At 36.1% G+C, this 21,932-nt stretch overlaps 1 protein-coding gene across 1 annotated transcript in view; it reads right to left on the bottom strand.

The window, feature by feature from the left end:
• Positions 1–21,932, bottom strand: part of CCDC73 (coiled-coil domain containing 73) — a 133,011-nt gene that overhangs the window by 45,265 nt on the left and 65,814 nt on the right. Inside the window, exons 6-10 of the mRNA XM_075065847.1 lie at positions 20,542–20,580; positions 13,425–13,560; positions 10,030–10,109; positions 1,781–1,909; positions 1,359–1,418 (exon numbers count right to left, since the gene is read on the bottom strand). Of these exons, the coding sequence (XP_074921948.1) occupies positions 1,359–1,418; positions 1,781–1,909; positions 10,030–10,109; positions 13,425–13,560; positions 20,542–20,580 (444 nt within the window). The remainder of the gene's footprint in view (positions 1–1,358; positions 1,419–1,780; positions 1,910–10,029; positions 10,110–13,424; positions 13,561–20,541; positions 20,581–21,932) is intronic.

Here is a 21,932-nt window from a genome sequence, read left to right as displayed (position 1 = left end):
AGCTGCGTAGCAGGGAGTAGATTTTAGCCCCTACAACACTTAAGAATATTGGCACCTTCTTCGCTTCTGTAATGTCATTTTCAATAACAAAAAGCTCAAAACGCTCAGTATACACATGCCACTGCACTATATTCTCATCAAAAGGTTCCAGTGGCCCGGTCAGAGTAGCCATGATTTTTAGTTTCATTTTCACAGTCAGTGCAAACAAGCAGTTTTTTTGTTTGTTTGTTCTTTACCTTGACTTCTACTTCCTTCTGTTACTGGAGCAGCACCGGAATCCCATCCTCCGTCGCCACTTGTTATATCCTTGGGGCAGCCGGTTTAGGAAGAAATCACTTGAGGCCAGACAGCTAACAAAACTACCATTTATTTACAGACACAGAGCTTGCCTAACCTGCTGAAGCTGGCTGGGCTATCCCCTAATAATCTAACTCAGTCGCCATAGAAACAAAAACCCTGACAACCAAATACACAACAGAATACTTGACCATACTCCCAAATGATACAAACATATGCATACACCAGACTGAAAGCATCACTCCATGAGGTATTTTTAGCACATTTTAGGGCTGAGTCATTAAGTTAAACTCTAATAAGCACCCATTACCTACTTCTTCTAGTTCTACTGTCAAGCATTCTTCAAAAGCAAAGTCAAAATACAGTCTTCTGAGACTACGATGGTACTGCTAGATCACCCTTTAACGGGCGCTCAATGGGTAATGTGGTCAGTATTATATTCCTTCCCCTCCCTGAGAACACGTACATCACTTCTATGACATGCCTGGTATTAATAACCTATGGAGAGGGAATCTTTTATGACCTAAGAAAAGATCACTTTTACATGAGAGATCCTGCAAAGCAGTGCAGTACACTGCTATTACAGTCAATGTGTGTTTGAGTAGTTTATTTGGACGCTTGACACATGATCCCAATTTTAACTGGATGGACTACCAGTGAAATGCATGTAATTTGTTGGGTACCAGTGTGCAGAAAGAGGAAATGAGTATTCTACAATCCTTACTGCATATATCTTTATTGAATACATATGTAGAAGGTTATTTTCATTGGCATGCTTGGTTTCTCTTGTCTGAAATTTAAATAAATAAATGAAGACGTGGAAATATAATGTGGAAAACAAAATTAATAAAATAATATATTTGTCCCATTAATTGATTTGATATAAAAACAGCAAGATCCTGTTTTTATTATTAAAATCAACATTAAATTATGTCTGAAATGTAAAATGCTGAACACAGTTCATTTTAAGAGGTTAGCACATATTTCTTAAATGGGCAAATATTTCTGATCACAAGTATTATTAATCAACTTTAAACAGCAAAATTGTATTAACCACTCACCTGTTTCTCTACCTTAATGTGTGCATTTTCTTCACTGAGCTTTTTATTAATCTCTGTTTCCTTAACAAAATATAAAATGAACATTAAGTAATGTATGAAAATATTATGCAACAATCTTTAATAATATATTTTCTTTAATAAAATTACATTAAACTGATTTTTCATCCTTATTGAGAGCTATTTAATGAAATTTAGTACTTGAAAGAAATTTGATCTTACAAATAATAAAATATCTTACATTTATAAATGTTAGTTTCCTAGAAAAAAATGTAGTATTTAAAATCAAATAATTGTCATTAAATATATTCAGTTCTCAAAAAGGTATAGCAACATGTATGCATCACCTGGAAATCATTACAGCTCTGTTTTTTAAATGAGCAATAGGAAACATTAGGCACAAATGTTAAGAGCTTCTTGAATACCATTCTGATTTTTTGTTGTAGTTCTTGTAACTGCTGTTCCTTTGCTGTAAGATTGATGTTTTCTTCTCCCACCCTGTACTGACATGTGACCTTGGACCTTATCAAGTCTGTAGTTACTTTCTTCAGTTCCTTAACACAGGAAACATGCATAAATAGTTCATCCAGTATCAGCATTGCAACTCAAAACAGAGAAATCTTTACACTATCCTGACTCGTGCCCTTTCTTTAAAAACAGTACAGAAACGCCAAAATAAATGAAATTAAGTAATATGCATTAAATTAATAGTAATGACTGTTTACGTTTAAACTATCAGTGTAAAAAAAAAAAAAAAAAAAAAATCAAGTCATCTACCAAGAGGGGTTGTATAAATATTGCTACTGTCTCTCCCTATTACAAAAGTACTAGAGTTACATTATAGTTGATGTTGTTAGGGAACTCCTGGGCCAAGCCATACAACAGGAGTAAAGTACCCATTAGTACACCAATGACAACTTCTGTGTACTCCTAGGATATAGCAGAAAAAAAAGAAGAGCAGTGGATATCTGGCAAAAACAGGAACTGACCATAAATTTTTGGGATCTTTGCTTTCTCTGTAACATCAATTACTTAATCTCAAGAGAACACTAAATTAATTTAATATTAGAAACCTTTACAACATGATTTCCCATTTAAAATATGCCTTTGATTTTATAGCCTTTATAATCTTTTAAATGTCCTGCACTTTTAAAAAAAACATTATCTGTTTTCTAACTAGTTTATCCAAAGCGGCTAGTGCAGCAAATAAACAGCAAATGCTTTGATCTAATTAAATTACAACTTATAGTTCCTGGACTCATAAATATTGTGCCCTTTTCTCCCCCACCCCTCCTTTTCTGGTGCAAGGTAGTCTGTTTAATATCGCTCTCTCCTTGAGCACTCTGACGTTTACTCAGACAAACAGCAGAGGTTATGAATGCTGTTCAGATAGTATCAAGAATTCTTCATGATGCCATAGTTGTGAACCAAGCATTCAGAATGGTAATAGTTTTATCTAGCAACTATGTTTGGTCTGTAACTTTTCTCTACAAAACTGGAATTCCATCTTATCACAGAAACAATGGTTTAACTGTTCTGGACAAAATCATATACCAGTGCAAAAGAAAAACTGAAGATTATTTTGCATGTGAAAATCAAGAATATAGAGTTATATGAAAGAATGAGTATAGCTACTACTTTAATTCATTTTTATAAACAATTTGTTTTCAATACTCTAGTCATAAGTGAATTTACAGTGCTCTAACAGACAAAGTATAATTGTTTTTTTAATTGGATGACTGTAAAGAGAATAGTATTATTTTAGATATGTGATATTTTGTAATCTGAAAATCCAATTAGGAAATTTCAGTCTTTTTTCATACAAAAAATAGATAATACTCATTATGTTAGTTTTTACTGAAAGTGTCTATACAACACGCAACAAAGCATATTTTCAAAATTAAATGTAAGAGGGAGTGAGAGGTTTGACTTTGTGGAAGTGAGTACTATGCTAATTTTTTGAATGCACTATCTGTATGGGAAACAGTTATTAGATTCTGTGTACTATAAAGCCCAATGGATAAGCAAGTGCAAATACTGTCTATGGCTCCGATACTGCATGCTTTCTAAAACTCAGGATTTACTGCCATGCACAAGAAAAATCCTACAAAGTACTCAGTCTGGTCCTTACTTCTTATCTTGTACTGTTTTAAAAAAAAAAACAACCAAAAAACCCCCCAAAAAACCTGTTATGCACATTTATATTGTGGCCATGGAGGTTAGGTAGAGGAGTGGGAGATCTAGCTGAGGAAGATATATATTCATGTATATTTTCTTTTGTACCAATATCGCAAATCTGGTAATCTATCTGACCACATGGCTAGAGAAAATGCTAACAATCAGATCTAGAGACAAACCCACCCACCAAGGGCAAGTGGAGAACTTTCTTTGGTGAGTGCGGGGGCCTAGGCCATTGCTTTATGAAGAATTTTAAGTTCTGAAATAAAAATAATTAAGTTTCTAGCCTTTATGACTACAAAGATAACATTCCAAATAGGAACCAAATGTAACCAGATGTAGTGTTTTCATCCAAACAATCAACTGTAAGCACCGGAGAATTATAGGTTGTGAAAAATAGCCAGCATGGGTTTGTCAAGAATAAATCAGACCAAACCAACCCCATTTCCTTTTTGGACAGGCTTCCTGGCCTAATGGATGAGGGGAAGAAGTAGAGGTGATATATCTTGATTTCATTAAGGCTTTTCATTAGCAAATTAGGGAAATGTGGTTTAGAGAAATTACTATTAGGTGTGTACACAACTGGTTAAAAGACCATACTTAAAGAGTAGTTATCAAAGGTTTATTGTCAAATTGGGATGGTGGGGTCCTGCAGGAGTCAGTCCTGGGTCCAGTTCCATTCAATATTTTCATTAGTCACTTGGATAATGGAGTTCAGAGTATGCTTATAAAATGTGCAGCTGACACCAAGCTGGGAGAGGTTACAAGTACTTTGGGGAACAGGATTAGCATTCAAAACAACCTTGACAAATTGGAGAATTGGTCTTAAATCAACAAGATAAAATTCAATAAAGACTAGTGCAAAGTACTACACTTAGGAAGGAAAAATCAAACACCCAACTACAAAATGGGAAATAACTAGCTAGGTGGTAGTAGATCTGAGTATTATAATGGATCACAAATTGAATGTGAGGCAGCACTGTGGTGCAGTTGTGAAAAAGGCTAATATTCTGGGGTGTATTACTAGGAATGTCATATGTTAGACATGGGTGGCATGTGTCCTCCTCTAGTCAGTACTGCTGAGCCTTCAGCTGGAGAACTGTATCCAATTTTGGGTACTGCACTTTAAGCAAAAGATGTGAATAAATTGAAGACAGTCCAGAGAAGAGCAAACAAAAAAGATAAATTTAAATAAAACTCTCAGCTATGAAGAAAGGTTAAAAAAATATGGGCATGTTTAGTCTTGAGAAAAGAAGACTGAAGGGAACCTGATGATACTCTTGAAATATATTAACAACTGTTACAAAGAGGACAATGATCAATTGTTTTCCATCTCTACTAAAGTAGAACAAGAAGTAATGGGTTTATTCTGCAGCAAGGAAGATTCAGGTTAGATATTAGGAAAAACTTTCTAACTATAAGGGTAGTTAAGGAAGGCTTCCAAAGAAGATTGTGGAATCCTCATGACTGGAGATTTTTAAGCACAGGCTAGACAAACACCTGTCAGGAATGGTCTCAGTTTACTTGGTCCTGCATCAGCCCAGGGGGCTGGATTTGACATCTCAAGATCCCTTCCAGTCCTACATTTCTATGATTCCTGAGTCTACTGTATCTAAGCTCCAGTGTTTCAGCTGCTTCTTCTAACTTTCTTAGAGGTTTCTACCATACATATCAAGACACTGGTTGGTTTCAGGACTGCTATTGAGAACCCTGAAACCAAAGTGAACCTGACAAAGAATTACGTCAGTTTCATTCTAGTGCTGCATGGGAAAGTTAAGAGATGCAGCTGAGGTACTGGACCCTTTAAACTGGCTGGTGGCCCTCTCCCCAATCTTTTCTGTTGTCTCCACTATCTTCTGTGGTAAATTTTTCAAGCCTTGCTCAGTATAATTTTTAAAGGTTTGTTTCTTTCGGCTGTTATCTTTGCCAAGTTTCCATTTAAGCATTTCATAAATAATCATCATCATCAAATGCTTGAAATGAAACCTGCCAAATGTAATAGCTAAAAACAAATATCTTAAAATACAAAATCTTGAGAATGAAACCTATGCCACAGTCCTCTTAAGACAAACTGACAAGTCTGCAGTTGAAAGGAGTCCAGGTCAGGAGAAGGCTATTTCCTCCTGCAAGCAGTAGAACTAGTCATCTTAAGACTTCACAATGTCCCAAGGTCAGTTCTAGAAATTTTGATAATCAAACAAACATATAGTCTATCTAAAAACCATTTAGATTCACTTTGCTTGGGGCAGATACACTTGTGCCAATCTAAACTAGGAGACACTGTAGTTGCATATTGGAGAGCTCCAATCTAATGTCCTGGATCTGTATGTGCCATTCTCTTAATTTTGGAGATGTAACTTACTTTTATGGCTATAAGTACAAGATAAATTATATTATCCAGCTTCATACTCCTATCAGTAGCAACTCTATGAGAGCAATTACTCTTGGTCTGGAGCTAAACTTCCTAATGGCTGTGAAAATGGCTGACAGCCCACTGAGAGTAGAGCACACAGAGTAGTAAATTTATTCCTGCTCCAGCACTGAGGCTGGTTCAGGGACTAAAGGGGACAGGCAGCTTGTATCCCTCAGAACCTGGAGCCGTCACGGGCAAGATCAGCCCAGCGCTAGTTAGGTCAGCCGTGTGAGTTGTACCCTGGATGTAAGGACCTTTTTGGGTCTTGCAGCTATTGGTAATAGCCAGGATGTAGGAGACACCCCTTCTCAATCCCAGCTTGTTCCAAACACGCTTCAATATGATGGGGGTTCCTGCCTGCTTCATGTTTTCTGCAGATGCACCCTACACTATCCTGGAGCTACTCTACAAAGGGCCTCACTTTGTGGTCACTTTGCACTGGCTAGGCTGGCATGAACTGACCATGAGCAAAATGAATCAGGCCCAGAACATTTGTGATTTAGTCCTGGCACCACTTTCAACATGACCCATATTTCCAGTCTGTAGTCAGAACTGAGAAGCCCCCTACACAATTGTAAAGCAGCAACGCAGTGTAAACCACTGTACAACCTGCTTGCTCACCAGAAATGGTGCACAAGCAATCAAGCTGCCAAATGGCAGAGCTGATCAAAAATTGGATGTAATTTTTGCAACATTTTTATTGAAATTTTTTTTTTACAACATTTCAAAATTTTGATGAAATGTCAAAATTAGAAATTGTGATGAATTCTCCAAAGTTGTCTAGAAACATAACAAATTATCAAGAAAACAGCCTCTTAAAGGTTTGGCTAAAAAACATCAAACACCGAATAACTTACTGAGGTTTTTTGGGAGTGGGAAGATTTTTTTTAAAAAGTAACAAAAGAACTCAGGCACGAATTTCAGTATATTTCTCTCAGAACAGAAATTTCTTATATCCACAGCTTTGACACACCACATTCTATGGCTAGTGTGAATTTTCCAAATCCTTTTTATTTAGGAACTCAGCTTACCCTCTTAATTATTTTATATGCTGTTCTTTACTTGTCAAACTGTTTAAAAAATGGGTAAACATCCTGTCTTTATTGTAGTATTCGGCGCTTCCATCACTCTGTTCAAGAAGGTGATGAGGCCCCTACTTGAACAATAACAGGCAGGGAGTTAACTTGCAGTGTAATTCTCCCACCAGTGTTCAGTGTCGAAGCACTTGAAGAGTGAAGGTTCAATTAGACATTTATAAGAAAGCCAGGATACAAGAAAGCATGCTGTGGTAGTCAAAGGAGGAAAGGAGACTTTTCTTTCTTTGTATAAAAAAGAGTTTCTTTTAATTTATACTCCTAAACCTCAAGAATAAATCCTGGAGGTAAAAAAATCTTAGTGAAAGATTGTGTTTCTGGATGCGGTGTACAATTTTCTTGCCCTCAAATATGAAGAAGTCCTAATAATTTTTTCATAAAATTGTTCTGGGTTTTTCCCTTTAACCAAAATAACTAATCCAATTTACTATTACGTTCACACATTTCTGGAATTTTGAGATTTATCATGAAGTCTCAGTCTAGATTTAGTGCAGGATCAGACCCCAGTTCCAGTGTAGCGTCTCAGTTACGCAAAAGCCAGTTTTTATGGACTCCATACAATTTTTGATCCCGCCTGAGAATGTCAACCATTCTACATAGACAACAATTCATTTCTGAAAGATTAATATCTCTGTGGTCAATGTGCACTATATAGTTATTTGTTCTGAAGAGGAAAGTTGTTTTACCTGCAATATACTTGAGATTAACCATTTTAAAACAAATCCCCCAGTTCAGTTTTGTTTTTCAAAACCATTTACTTTTGGGGGAGTGGATATTTGGTGTAATGCTATTATTAGTTGAATAATGTATTTGCACTAAAGAAGGCTTTTCTAAAAGCTCTAAAACCTCTTCATGATTTGAACACCCTTTTGAGTAATTTCACAACGTTGTGCTTTATCGTTAAGTTTCTAAGTATGATTTTAACAATAGACAGAGCTCTGATCTTTTGAATCAAACAGTCATTTTGGAACTTGGTGTTTTTGAATACGCATGGTGTGCCTTATTCTCTAGTATGCAACTAAAAATAAATTAGATTTAATTAGTGATTTATCTTTGCTGTTATTAAAACTAAGCAGAAAATAAATGTCTGCAATAGGCAACAAGCTTGAGATTGAAAGAAACAGATGAAAAAGGGTCTTAATTAATTAAATTGTCTATCTCAGGGTATAATTGATTTCTGGACCAGATTTTTAAAGGCATCATACCCCAATGAACCTCAAACAATGATAAGCTGTGTGTTCTATTAAAAACTGAAAAACAATACTACGTGCTGGTAGAATTTTAAAGCATTGCTGTACTCATCAACCTCACTTTTTAAAAATGAAAGTCACAGTGAGTAAATGTCCAATTTTCATCAGTTTAAAACAAACTTAATGATAACGGAATCCTTCTCCTAAACAACTAATTTTTTCTGTTGCAAGTTGTAGTCTCAAGACTCATGAACAGGTAGTTTCATTTAGCAGCAGCAGGAGCAGGACCACAAAGGCATTTGTCTGAAGATTTCAGAGCAACAGAAACCCAAAGGAGATTGAGAGTGGAGCAGTGAACTGGTTCTCTTTCAAGCTTTCTGGGAGCCTGATGATCAAGGGGAAACCATTGTTGGACCTCCCTTCAAATAAATGGAAGTAGGAAGGAGGCAACAAGAACAAGGTGGGATTATGGACAGAGAATGAAATTACATGACCATTGCACGGGTTGCCTTTGCTTTTCTCCCGTTACCCTTTAATTGGCTGCTTAAAAGGAAGAGAGACCTACCCATCCTGACATGCATATTAACCCTTTTAGCTTGCCTCACTCACCTGCTTAGGAGAAAGGGCAAATCCAAAGAGATGTCTGGCAACTACTATAGTTCTGCATGTGTGAGGGACAGGAGGGAGCTCAGTGGCAGGGTAGCCTCACTGTTCACACACCTCCTGCCCCCCATTCACACCAGTCACACTTGTTCCAAAGCTCTCCATTTATTTTAGTGATTCTACAATGGTTTTTTTTCTCCCAGGCTACCAGATTTCTTTTATAGGCATAGATGCTCTTTTGCCCATTCCCCATATGCCAGGGGTTCTCAATCTTTTTTTCACCTGAGGCCTGAGCAACATGCTATAAAAACTCCATGGCCCACTTGTGCCCAAGTGTAGCATCTCAGTTTTCTACATATAAAAGCCAGGGCCACCATTAAGGGGTAGCAAGCAGGGCAACTGCCTGGGGCTCCAGACCCCAGTGAAGCTACATTGCTCAGGTTTCGGCTGCAGCCCCAGGGGTTTCAGTCCCATGCGGTGGGATGTTGGCTCTCTACCCTGGGCCCGGCAAGTCTAATGCTGGCCCTGCTTGGTGGAAATCTTCTCATGGCCCCCCAGGGGCCCCAGACTCCTGGGTGAGAACCACTGCCATATGCTATCTCAGTGGTTTTCAACCAGGAAGGCGGGCCACAGAGTATATCTAAGGAGTCCACGAAAGGCTGTCATTAACCACAGAACAGTGGGATGGAAGAGGCAATGGCAACAAAGCAAAGGAGAAAGCCATGCTGCCAGTTATTGGCAAAGAAGAAATTGGGATGAGTGAAGATCAATGACTGTTCCTATGTGCCAGGAACTCCACAAAGCTGCCCAACATTTGATGAGGTTTCCTCTCACTTTTTTTTTTTTTTTTTTACTACACACACACACAGAAAGGGGAGCATATAATATTAAAATAATAACTACCTCTTACATAGTGTTTTTCATCCACAGATCTCAAAGCATTTTATAAAGGAGGTCAGTAGCATTATCCCCATTTTACAGATGGGGAACTGAGACAGAGAGGGACATGACTGTCCAAGGTGACCCAGCAAAGCAGTGGAAGAGCCAGGAACTGAACCCAGGTATCCTGAGAGCCAATCCTAGCCACTCAGCCATTATGAAAAATAGTGCTACAATTTGTATGTTATTGTTCTTACTACTTCTACTGAAGCTCCTCAAACAAGCCCAAACATCTGGAAAATACATACTGTACTTACCTCCTTTAGATTATCTATTTCAGACTCTCTTCTTTTATTCACTGATGCCAGTTTCTTATTACGTTGTAGTGCTTCCAGCACTTCAATGAAAAAAAAATCAAATACATCCTCAAAACATGCCTTCAAATTAAAATTCCATGTGGTTATATACACTGTAATGTATACACGACTTCATTAACAAACTCTGTGAAAAAGAAGCTAAGGTTGGAAGTGTCTCAATTACTTTATTTTAGGCATTACTACAGTAAAACTCTCAGTTAGGATCAGGCTGATTTATACTACCCTGGTTACAGTTCAAACCTTTAGGTTTTTACAAAGGGGTAGCATTTTTGTAAGAAAAATGTAATATTATTGTAGATATTAGCTGGATTTTACCTTCATTAATTTTCAACCTGAACATTTTAAACAATGATATTGTTTGTGCTTTTCTGTTACTTTTAAGTATCACCAAAAGTTTAAATCAGGTTATCTATAAGGTGAGGAGGCAGGCTCTACAGAAGTTATGAGACTCATCAAAATGGGGCTTCCCTTCCACAGATTTTAGCAAATCCATAGGATCTGTAGGGGCAATTATACCTAGATGGAATATGGGAGGTAATGGACAGTAGAAAGGCAATAGAGGAGACATAAAATCTACTTCTATCTACATTGAAAACTGTGAGTGAAATCCTGGCCCTACTGAGGTCAATGAAAGTTCTGCTATTGACTTCAATGGAGCCAGAATTTCACTTTACAAGTGTTTAAAATACTACATCTAAAAAACTGTACATGTCCCCCAGTCTCTGTATTTCTTAGTCTCCTCTATCCCTATCCATGCATCTTGATCTCCTATACTTTCTCTTCATCCCTTATTCCATGCTCTGCCCTTCATGTTTTCCCTTCATGCATTCTCTTTTTACCTCTCCAACTGCTCCCATTCCAAAATTGAGTAGCACAGGTCTGTGCCATCCAGTTCCTATTCCTTTTTAATTGTTTTCCCCAAAATTCCTAGAAATATTCTACTCAGGCATTTACAGCTTGTCAATTTCAGGTGGCATGTTTGAAAGTTGGGCTTACAATATGATCAGGCTTACAATAGCCTCAGTAACAGTACTATGAGAGAGATTTTCAAATTAAATATGTGCATTACAAAATGTAACACACTTCTTTAAATGTCCCAAGACAACTTTCCAATACATAAATATCATAGGTGAAATTCTGTCCAACTGAAGTCTATGACAAAACTCCCATTGACTTCAGTGGAGCCAGGATTTCACCTTCATGGTTTTAAAGCCTGGTAGATTGAAACCAACAACAACAATAAATAAAGCCAGAGTTAAAAGTGCTGGATCCCATTAGAAAGAGGGGCATCTCTACTATACACCTACATGAAGCACCAATTTTTAACTTCAACATTTTCAAAATCTACAAATTGTTTTCATAAACACTATTTTTAATCCCAGGAAATCAGTAGAAATTAGAGGTTTATTTCTGTGACTTTTCCATTGACTATAGATTCATATTCAGAATTTACAAGCGATTTACATGCTTAATATGGCTGTTATATACCACAGTATAAAATTAATTTTCTCTTCAGTAAGAGATACACTGTAGTTACAAAAGCAGTTTCTCCTCCCTTGGTTTTCACACCTCAACTGCTAGAAGAGGGCTTCATCCTCCCTGATTGAACTAACCTCGTTATTTCTAGCCTGCTTCTTGCTTGCGTATATATACATACCTGCCCCTCGATATTTCCACTACATGCATCCGACGAAGTGGGTATTCACCCACGAAAGCGCATGCTCCAATACGTCTGTTAGTCTATAAAGTGCCACAGGACTCCTTGCTGCTTGTACAGATCCGGACTAACACGGCTACCCCTCTGATACTTGACTGTAGTTACTATGGTGAATAGCTCATTTTCTTGTTGAACAGAAGCACTTGTATTGTGTTATTTAATCTTTTACTTTGCAAATACTTTGCATAATAAAATGTATACATAATTTGGAATATGTAAATACAGAAAGCTAATGTATTTTTCCACAAAAATTGCAAAAAAAAATTTTCTGCATAGGACAAACAGTAAACAGGACTTTTCCGTGATAAATAAAAAGAAAGAACAGCAATGTTTTCTTTTGTTTTAAATATTAATCACAACTGTATTTGAAAAGACATGAGCATGAGGAATAACCCCAGTCATTAAAATGCCAAGAATGTTCACAGAACAGGCCACCAATTTATTCTTATCTAAATATAGAAAGCTAGCTAGTTTAAGGTTTAGACAAAATACTTAACTTCACTTAGACAAGCCTTTTTTGACATATAATGCTTGGATTTTTCCTCTCTCTTTTATAACTAATATTTATATTCCATAGGTGTATTTACATATACAGACTGAATGTTGCATGCAGCCAAAAAGGATGTACAAAACACTAAATATACATATCCAAGTGAAAAGGTGTGGTCACATATAAATTCATGACATGCATATAACGGGGGGTTTTCTACACAAGTTCTGTGGGTGGAAAATTGCACATACTTTAGATATTTGAGCTATAGGTTTTAATTTTAGTATTTTATGGAAGAAAATCATATTTGGTACAAAACTGTTATACATAAGTAAGCACACAGATACTTGGTGCAATTTTGTCATATACCAACAGATTCACAAATAGCTTTGTAGAATTTAAGCACAGAGATGGGAATGAGTTTTTGGTACACACTTGTTATACTTGAGTAGCTATTTATGCAGAATTTTTTTTAAAAAAGTGCTAGATGTTCATCTAGTTCTATTTATTTTTCCTGTTTTATTATTTTCTATTTCTGTACATATTTAATTTAAAACAATATGAATCAGAGTTGGAGACTGTCAGCTGAGATTGTTGATGGCTGGAAGGTGACAGCAAACCCCTCATCCCCCCAGGAAGGGAAAAGAGTACTCTGGCTTCCCAATTATACTAAGGGATAGATTCTATGAGGTGCTGATGAGGTTTCCTGAAAAGTGCTGAATGACTTCAACTCTCAGGGTGAAGTTTGGCCCCACTGAAATCAAAGGCAAAACCCTCACTGATTCCAGTGAGGCCTGGCTTTCACCCTCAGTAATGTCAATCACAGGTAAGGGCACTCAGCACTCTGCAAGATAACTCAGCTCTTTGTAGGACTGAGATCTATGATCTTTGCTCACTGGGACACAGGAAGCACCCATGAAACAGATAACTAGAGGCAGTGGATCTAGGTACAGGGTTCAGAAATTCTTCTCCCTCCTCTCCATCATAGAAACTCATCAGTTCCACCTGAGTAGGGTTCACTAATGCCATGGAGAAGACAGGATTAACCTCTAAATGTGAAAATACTCATTGAAGGAAAAAAACACTACAAAAATAACTATTGTAGGACTACATTTAAGAAAGATTTACCATTTTGCTCTAATTTCTCATGAGCCCCTTTGATGATTCCAAATTGACATGTGATAGTAGCATAGCATTTCTCAACTTCATTCAGTTTCTTATGATGTTCCTCCTTTGCCATTATGTGCAATTGTAGCTTTTGATCCTGTTGAAAACAGGAATCAAGAATTAGTTTAATGAGCAATTCTGGCAATTATAAATGTGCTTACCAAACTTTCAACTATTATCAGACAGATAAATCAAAGCATCATACTCAACCAACAATATTCTGAAACAAATGGAACTGTAAAGAAATTTAAAAAAGAATATAATTTAATTATCTAAATAAAATAATTTCAACATATTTGCTAAAAACAAAAGCTCACCATTTACTACTAAACAATAGCTAGGGATTTTAAAAAAAGTTTCTGTATTCTAAAGGAAGCATCTAAAATGTAGGTCACTTCTCAAAAACAAAAGTTAGGCTCTAATAGGTTAAAAATATTGGTACACATATGCAAATCAGTATCAGATTCATGGACAATTATGGAATAAAGTCATTCATAGGGGAAGTTTCTTCCTAACCACTTCCAATCAATGGTTGTTTTATGCCCTGAAAGATGAGAGATTACATCCCTTATACATTTTTAACTCAAATAATCTAACTGTGGATTTTCTAATTACCCATGTGATTTTATTTGTTTTAATCCTACTAAACTCTTGAATGAATGATATCTTGTGTCAATGAATTCCATAGGTTAATTGTTGTGTCAAACACATTTCCTTTTATCAGTGTTACGTCTATTGTTTCTTTGGTTATTATGTTATAGGAAAGGGTAAATAGGAGTTCATGATTTGCCTTTTATATACCATTCATCTGAGAGAAAAAGAAAGCTCACTTATTCATTTCCTTACAGTAATAACCTTTTCAGTCAACTTTCATATGAAAGTCTTTCCAGTGCTCTAATAATTTTCATCTTTTTTTAAACGAAACAAGGTGAGTGAGGTAATCCTTTACTGGACAAACTTCTGTTTGTAAACAAGACAAGCTTTCGAGCTATACAGAGCTCTTCTTCAGGTCTGGGGAAAGTACTCAGCATGTCACAGATAAATACAAGGTGGAAAAGATTGTTTGCATAAATAGTTACACTGAATATAAGCTTCACAGCTTTGCTAGATGATAAAAATCATGGTCTTAATAATGAAACTGGATTTATGGCTTATTACAACATTTGTAACCCACTAGCTCCTTCCCCTCCCCCCACACCTTTTAGTCCTATGACTGCAGAGGTGTTAACAGCCGATTTTATCTTGAATGGTCTCTTATAATACCACGTGTTAACTACTTATGCTAAACAATCTGGTCCACCTCGTATTTAGCTGTGACATTTAGCTGAAGAGCTCTGAGTAGCTCAAAAGCTTTACTCTTTCACCAACAGAAGTCGGTACAATAAAAGATATTACCTCACCCACCTTACCTTTCTAATATCCTAGAACCAACACAGCTACAACACTGAAAACATCTTTTTTTCTGTGACATGGTGGCCAGAAATGAACAGTATTCCAGGTGACATCAATGCAGTTGTAAAACTACTTTTTATCCCGTTCATTACTTTAGGTTTGAGTCTCTTTTCTGGTTTGTTTTGTTGTGGGGTTTTGGTTTTTCTGTTGTTTTTTGTTAGGTTATTTTTTTTTAAAAACTATTAAGTGTGCTAAATTTTCCTTTAATTTCATTTAAAAATACAGAGGCAAACTCATCCCAGTGTAATTCTATTAATTTACTTGGAAATACATTGCATTTGTTAAGCTGCTAGTGAATAAAACAGAAATCAAACAGGTTGGGCCAAATTCATTCCTGTATGTAACTTCAGTGGAGCTACACAGGGATGAATTTGGCCCAACTTGCTTGACTTCTGTGGTGCTCCCTTCTTGTAGGCTAACAAATGCAATATATGTCCAAGCATCAGAAGATGATAAAATTTGATGGTAATCAAAAGAAATGGCCAGCATAAGACTAGCAAAATAGGATATACAGAATACAAATTTTTCATGTTGTATAAAATAATAAAATTAAACACAATACAGCAAATTGAAAGTTTTAATGGAAGCACAGATAAAGAAACAGCAACCATTTACACAATCACTTCCAGCTATGCAGCCTATGAATTTTCATATAATTCTTCTCTCTTTTCCAACCCTTTACTTATGTTAGCACAGAAAAAACATCCAAATAACTGCATTTAAGTAATGCTAGGGATGTGAATGAAACCAAAAAAAATAAGAAAAGAAAGTTAATGATGACACTTGATTATTACCTTTTCTTCTGACAGTAGTTCAGGCATGTTTATTCTATTAGAGACTTACACATGAAGTGCACATTTTTCTTCTGCTCCAAGCAGATGGTGGTAGAAGGAGTCAAACCTAAGTTGACTGCCCTCTAAGGTAGGCATTCCTTGCTGATAAAGCATGATTGAGGGAAATAGTTGGATTAGGTAATATGCCATCTCAGCTACGCCAAGGTGTTTTGAAAGAAGTATACCACAGAATAAGGCTTCAGTGCCAGACACACTGTATTGAGCCATAACTGGAACATGGCAAATCAGTCCCAGGGATGGAACCACTTGTGGCCTGTCCAGGAACACCCATAGTGTTTTTCCACGGCATCAGACAGCTCAGAGATTTCAGTAATGGTGGAGTTACACGCACCCATGAGGGACTTCCTCTCAAGGTTTAGGTTTGGGTCATCTGATTCAGTTACATATTCAATAAATCCATGACCTGTATAACCACCAGATAACTTCCTGGTCTTTGTTTCTTTATTTGTGGCCTGGCATTAAGTAATCCATGCTTATCTTTTCTTCTTGCCTCTAGCTCTTGTGCTCTGAAGTAGCCAGGCACAGCATGATAAGCTAAGAGCCATGTCAATTTAAATTGAATTTCTTTTCTGTTTATCTCTGTGTGTGTCAAAACCTTAAGTAGACCTATATATACATTTATACATGGTTATGTTCTCCTCCCGATGCAGGTAATTTCCATTACTCTTAAAGGTTTGATTAATTTTCATATTAATGAGATACAATGTAGGGAAAATTGACCCTACAGTGCAGGAATTATTTTTAAACCCCTGGCTTACTTTAGCAATAATGCATTACAATACATGCCTCATATTTAAAATATTACATAACCGTGTGTGTATTAAGAATCACAAGCTTTGAAAATATCATACTGTGAAGAATTACAGCAAAATCTGCATGAAGTTTCTCCCAATCTTGTGTTTCTCCCCACCCCCCAAGATCTGCAAATTTTTTAATTTTGTTTTTTAACTTGGCAATATTTTATCTTACTGTTCTGCCACCTTCTTTCCTCATGATAGGTCAACATGCCAGTCCCCCTATATCCTTCTCACTGGGGAAATGGGATGTCATTGCCTTCACATATTCTGGACAGATGTTCTGCTAGGAAGAACGTGCTGATTTGCTATTTTCCCATGCTCTTGCCAAGGGAGAAAGAGACTGGCCTGCTGTCCCTCAAAGGCTGGCCCAAAGATAACTTCTGGAGGAAAAGCCACACTCCTAGCTTCATTCCCAGTAAAGGTAAGCAGACTGGTTTGCCACTTCCCTAACATCCTTCCCAACAGGGATGTAAAACAGTCTTCCACTCAGATCCTAACATCCCTCCCCTAAAATAATTATTGGAAACAAAATAGAGGAAATCTGGAAGGAGTCTGTTGGAGAGAGAGGGTTTGAACGTGGAGCTTTCACAGAAGTCTGTTCCTATTAGAGTGGGAAGCCATGGAATCTTACTTCTCCGTCCTACAGTCTGATACTCCATGTGGAAGGATAACTACAGTGCCTTTCCCCTGAAATAAAGATAAGCTGGGATGGAGAGTGGAATTGGTTGTGGCTATGTAGTTTGCTGAAACAGGGTGATTTCTTGGTGGAATTAGTCTAGGGAAATAGCTCAGGACCAGGTAGCTTGCTAGGGGGAAGACACAAAGGAAGTGCTCACATTTGAGGAATATGCTGGAAATGGGACACTAGTAGTCAGATATATGCTGTGTGTTAATTGGGAACTGAGAGTACCGGGGAGACAGAGAAGTTATTACTGCAGGAGACTTGAGGCAAGATGAAGTGGAAATTATGCAGAGAGAGCTATCAAAATCTGTAAATCAAAGCAGAAGAATTTGGCTCATACAATAGTTCCTTCAAATTTTTTTTCTCCCTAAAGTCAATCTTTTAAAAAAAAAATTAATGCAGTCCAGAACAAGTTTTATTGTTTTTCAGCCATGAACAGTTGTGGATGAATTCCTAAAAATGTTGAGACTGCCAAGATAAAAAATCTTATTCATATAAAAATTCCTTGTGTGTCCTAATATTTTAGATTATTAAAAATGAAACAGTTTATAAAATATAATTTATTTTTCGCAAATTAGAGTGTTTACTGTTTTCATAATGCTCAACTTAGAGAGAGTGAAACTAGACTGATTACTTTATATATAATATTCCTCCTTGGTTTTCATGCATAGCAACATATTTCAGATACTATAGGGAAAAGTTTGAGAGGGGGAAAAACCTAAAAGCCTTAGCCCAGATCCTCAATTATAATTGAGGATAACTCAGTGCAGGCCAGGGAGGACGCACAAAGATGATAAAAAGCTCACCTTCAGTCTATTCTGTGCCAATCCAGCATCAGAACACATTAAATTACATTAACTGCTGAGGGACTGATAATGGCTGCTAAGAATCAGCAAGATTAAGGGGAAGACATGGCCATGACCTCTTTCCTCTATGTCAGCTACAGGGAGAAGGCATGGCACAGGAGACACCTTTCACCAAGCCTACACTATCATCCCCAATACTGTCTTCATCCTCCCACGGACTAGAATCCACAGGTATAAAAACTAGGATACTACACTGGGGAATCAGGGCCCTTGTTTTCATTGAAACAGGAGGGAATGAAAAGGATGACATTAAAATTTTCTATTAATATTTAAAAAGTTTTCTAAAATCTTTTTCAAATACAAAAACAAAATATTTGTCCTGTTGGTTAAAAATTCCAACGTAATTTATACGACAGTATCATAAATGGATAACAACCCTCAGTAACCTTGATTCCCACACCGAGCTTGATTGCACAACGTGATTACGTATGGTGTGCACAGAATGTGTGAAGATTGTAGTTTTACAGGTTAAAAGAGTGCACAAGCCCAAGATGGCACATCCAGTCCCCAGCAGAAGCAAATGTTGCTATCCAGGCTGGCAGGTTTTCTAAGGTACAGAATATGAACTAGGCATTGTTTCTGCTAATTTTCAATGCACTAGCCAGGGCAGAATTTGACCCTTCTTTAACAGAATTATAAAGAAGGAAATAATCTGGCATATAAATGAGCATCAAAAAACTAATACCTTGGAATTGCTAAGAACTCTTTGTTTATCTATTTTCTACACGACAATCTCAAAGTCCCTAGACTAGCCACTATCGCTCACAATGGCTACAAATCTATCATCTTTATTCTCTCAGACTCTCTTTGATTTCAACAGGACTGTTCAAGGAGTAAAGCTGTCAGAACTTGACCCAATCTCAAATGCATTATTGCATTGCTACACAAATAGCTAGATAATGGAGCTTCTATCCACCTCCTTATCTGGCCCCTATCATCATAGATTCTGAGCACCTATTATGAATAGAGCTAAGAAAATATGAATTACAGAAAGTAGAGACATGTCCAAAAAAGGGGTTTCTAACAAGTTTTCCCACATATTTCTAGGAAATTACTACAAGTACCTATTTATTCATCCAGGTTCTTACAGTGTATCAGCATTGTAGTGTTTGAGTGTTTCCAAGGCATCTAAAGATAATTTTTTAATGATTATGAGTGTGTGTGTGTGCGCGCGCATGTGTGTACGCGCACGCACATGCGCACACACACACACACACACACACACACACACCATAAAATACAGTGATATATAAATAAGTAACATTTCATTAGGAGGTATAAATACACCTCTAGTTTGCAGACAAAAAGTGTTGAAATTTAAATATTATTCTCTTTCATATGGAAGAAGGAACATGGGAGCTCAGTAAAAGACAGTACTTGAAGGGATATAAATATAAATTCAATAATTTTGTATATTTTGACATTTTTCGGATTACAAGTACTTGTTTAACAACAAATGCAAGTTAAAAGTGAAATAAGACAAAACACATTTTATGTTGCCTTTGATCTTTTAACTTGTAGCCTTATCTCCCAGGTCAAAGGACACATTATTCAATTTCACCACATTTTGTGTAAAACCACTGTAGCGTTGAAGATGACTTTCAGTACAAATGTCATGGTACTTAAAGCTAAACTGGACTCTAGTTTTTGAGCTTCTTAATTAAAATCACAGTTTATAATGGTCTGACAATATTATCTTTATTCTTTCCAGTTGAGCAGCAACAGAATTTTCACAGCTTCTATTCAATCAAGCTTAGGAATGTTTCTGCAGCTCACTCTTTCACTTCCCGAAACACACAACAGGATTCAGAGTGACTAAACTGTCACTCTATATTCAATGTCTGAGGGAGTAAGTTGTCTCTCTTATTTTTGTCTCCTTGGATCAAATATAAACTCTACTGGGGAATTAATATTAAAAATAACTCTATCCCCCCCATGTCATCCTTTTTGCTAATGTATTAACTTTTAGACATATCATTGTCCCTGACTATCCCATCCTAATGCAGCCAACTCCAGGCCATGCCTTATAATTTTAAGGATAATGTAATATTGTTATTCTTTTTATGTTCTGTAAAAAGAATCTTTACTGGCTCTAATAAGCAAAAGCTAAACTACATATGTGCTACAAACTAAGGAATATTTCAATTTTAGAAAAAATATTCCAAATATTAAAGGTTTTTATAAACAATTCTGCAATTGTCAGAATACAGTAAAAAGAAGAGAAAAAAACTGAAGTATTTTACATATAACAAGATTATGTGACCTCTTTCTTTTAGCTAGGTCTAAACAAAGTTACTTTTCATAGCTTATTTCTAAAATTCGGTCAGTATTTTCATTACAGCCCTCCCAGTCTGTCATCATTTTGTCATTCTAAAAATTCTTGGCCTCTTTCTTCTATGGTCTTCTACAGTTTTTGTAGTTTCTTACCATTTCATTTAATTTCTTCTGTAAAGTGTATTTTGAAATCTGTAAAAACACAAAAAAGCTACACAGTTAATGTTACAATATCATTTTTCTTTACCAATCTTTACTGAAGAAGGCATACATATTAAATATTTCATTTATATTTTCAATGTGTATTGAAGATGTTGTTCATCCCAATGTAGTAATACCCTTTTTTGGTTCATTTACTGTAATGGTTCTTTTATTGTAAGACTAAATTATAATATTGCACTTATTTAAATAAGTAAAGAATGCAAAAGAGATCAGTGAAATTCTAATGCAAACAAATTAATGTAAAAGAGCATACATTTGTATTATGACATACATATTATTTTAATAATGTTTAACATAACATAAATCAACACAATATTTTATTAGTACATTTTTAAATATAATTACAAGAATTAAAGACCAGGTTTGATGACCAAATGTGAAAATGTCAACTACTGGTGCCTGTGAAACTTTTTCATGGTTTGCAATTACTTAAATATACTTGTTTTACAGCATATTTTATTATAAATAAATTAGATCTCAGTCTAATTTTCAACTAAGGCAATGATGAAATTCCTATTGACTTCAAAAGGAGTAGGAGAAAATCTTTATGTATTAATTAAAATGAAGGGATCTAAGTTTAAGTTCTATACACCAAACTTTATTCATAAGTCAACAGATGGTAGGAGCGCTAAAAAGTGATATACATTTCTCCCTCACCATCAGCATAGACTTTGGAGGGAGCTATAACCAGTCTTCACTAGAGGGAAGATCACCTTCATGTAGGGCCTTTGCAAGAAACAAGGGAGAAAGAAGAAGTAGAAATTGGAGTAATATCTGAGTCTTAGAGGAACTTAGAACCTGTCCGCTACTCAGAACAAATAGATAAATAGCTATTATAAATGCCTGAAAAATAAAGACATTTTAGTATAACTCTTGTGTTTCTTATTAATGAAAAATTCCCATTTGAAGTCATTAATATAATACTTTACATTCCAGTAATATCCACTGTAGAGTACCAGTGTCAATGAGAATCTTGAGTCAAGTAATCCCTGAGTAAGATTAGAAACATTTGATCCCTTATCTTTTATCTCATAGAATATACAAATATTAGTGATATTTTAATACCTTTAACTATAGCATTATTATACTGCCAGCACATATTAGTATCATTTGCAGAAGTGATCAAATGTTTAGATGTATAGCCACTGTCCTGGACCTTTGAATATGTGAATGTACAATCCTAAAAATTAAATACTATTTTTGGATATACAAAAACTTTGCAGTAGTGTGAGATTTACCAACTACCTGTGGACTTTAGACCTTGAAGATCTTAGATCTCAAAGATTACCACCCATAAAAAAATAACTAGAACCTTAGTTGCA

Source organism: Chelonoidis abingdonii, chromosome 4 (genome assembly GCF_003597395.2).
Source record: "Chelonoidis abingdonii isolate Lonesome George chromosome 4, CheloAbing_2.0, whole genome shotgun sequence".
Lineage (NCBI taxonomy): Eukaryota > Metazoa > Chordata > Testudines > Testudinidae > Chelonoidis > Chelonoidis abingdonii.
Note: the sequence above shows the minus strand (reverse complement) of the source record. Positions and strands in the feature narration are given on the sequence as shown.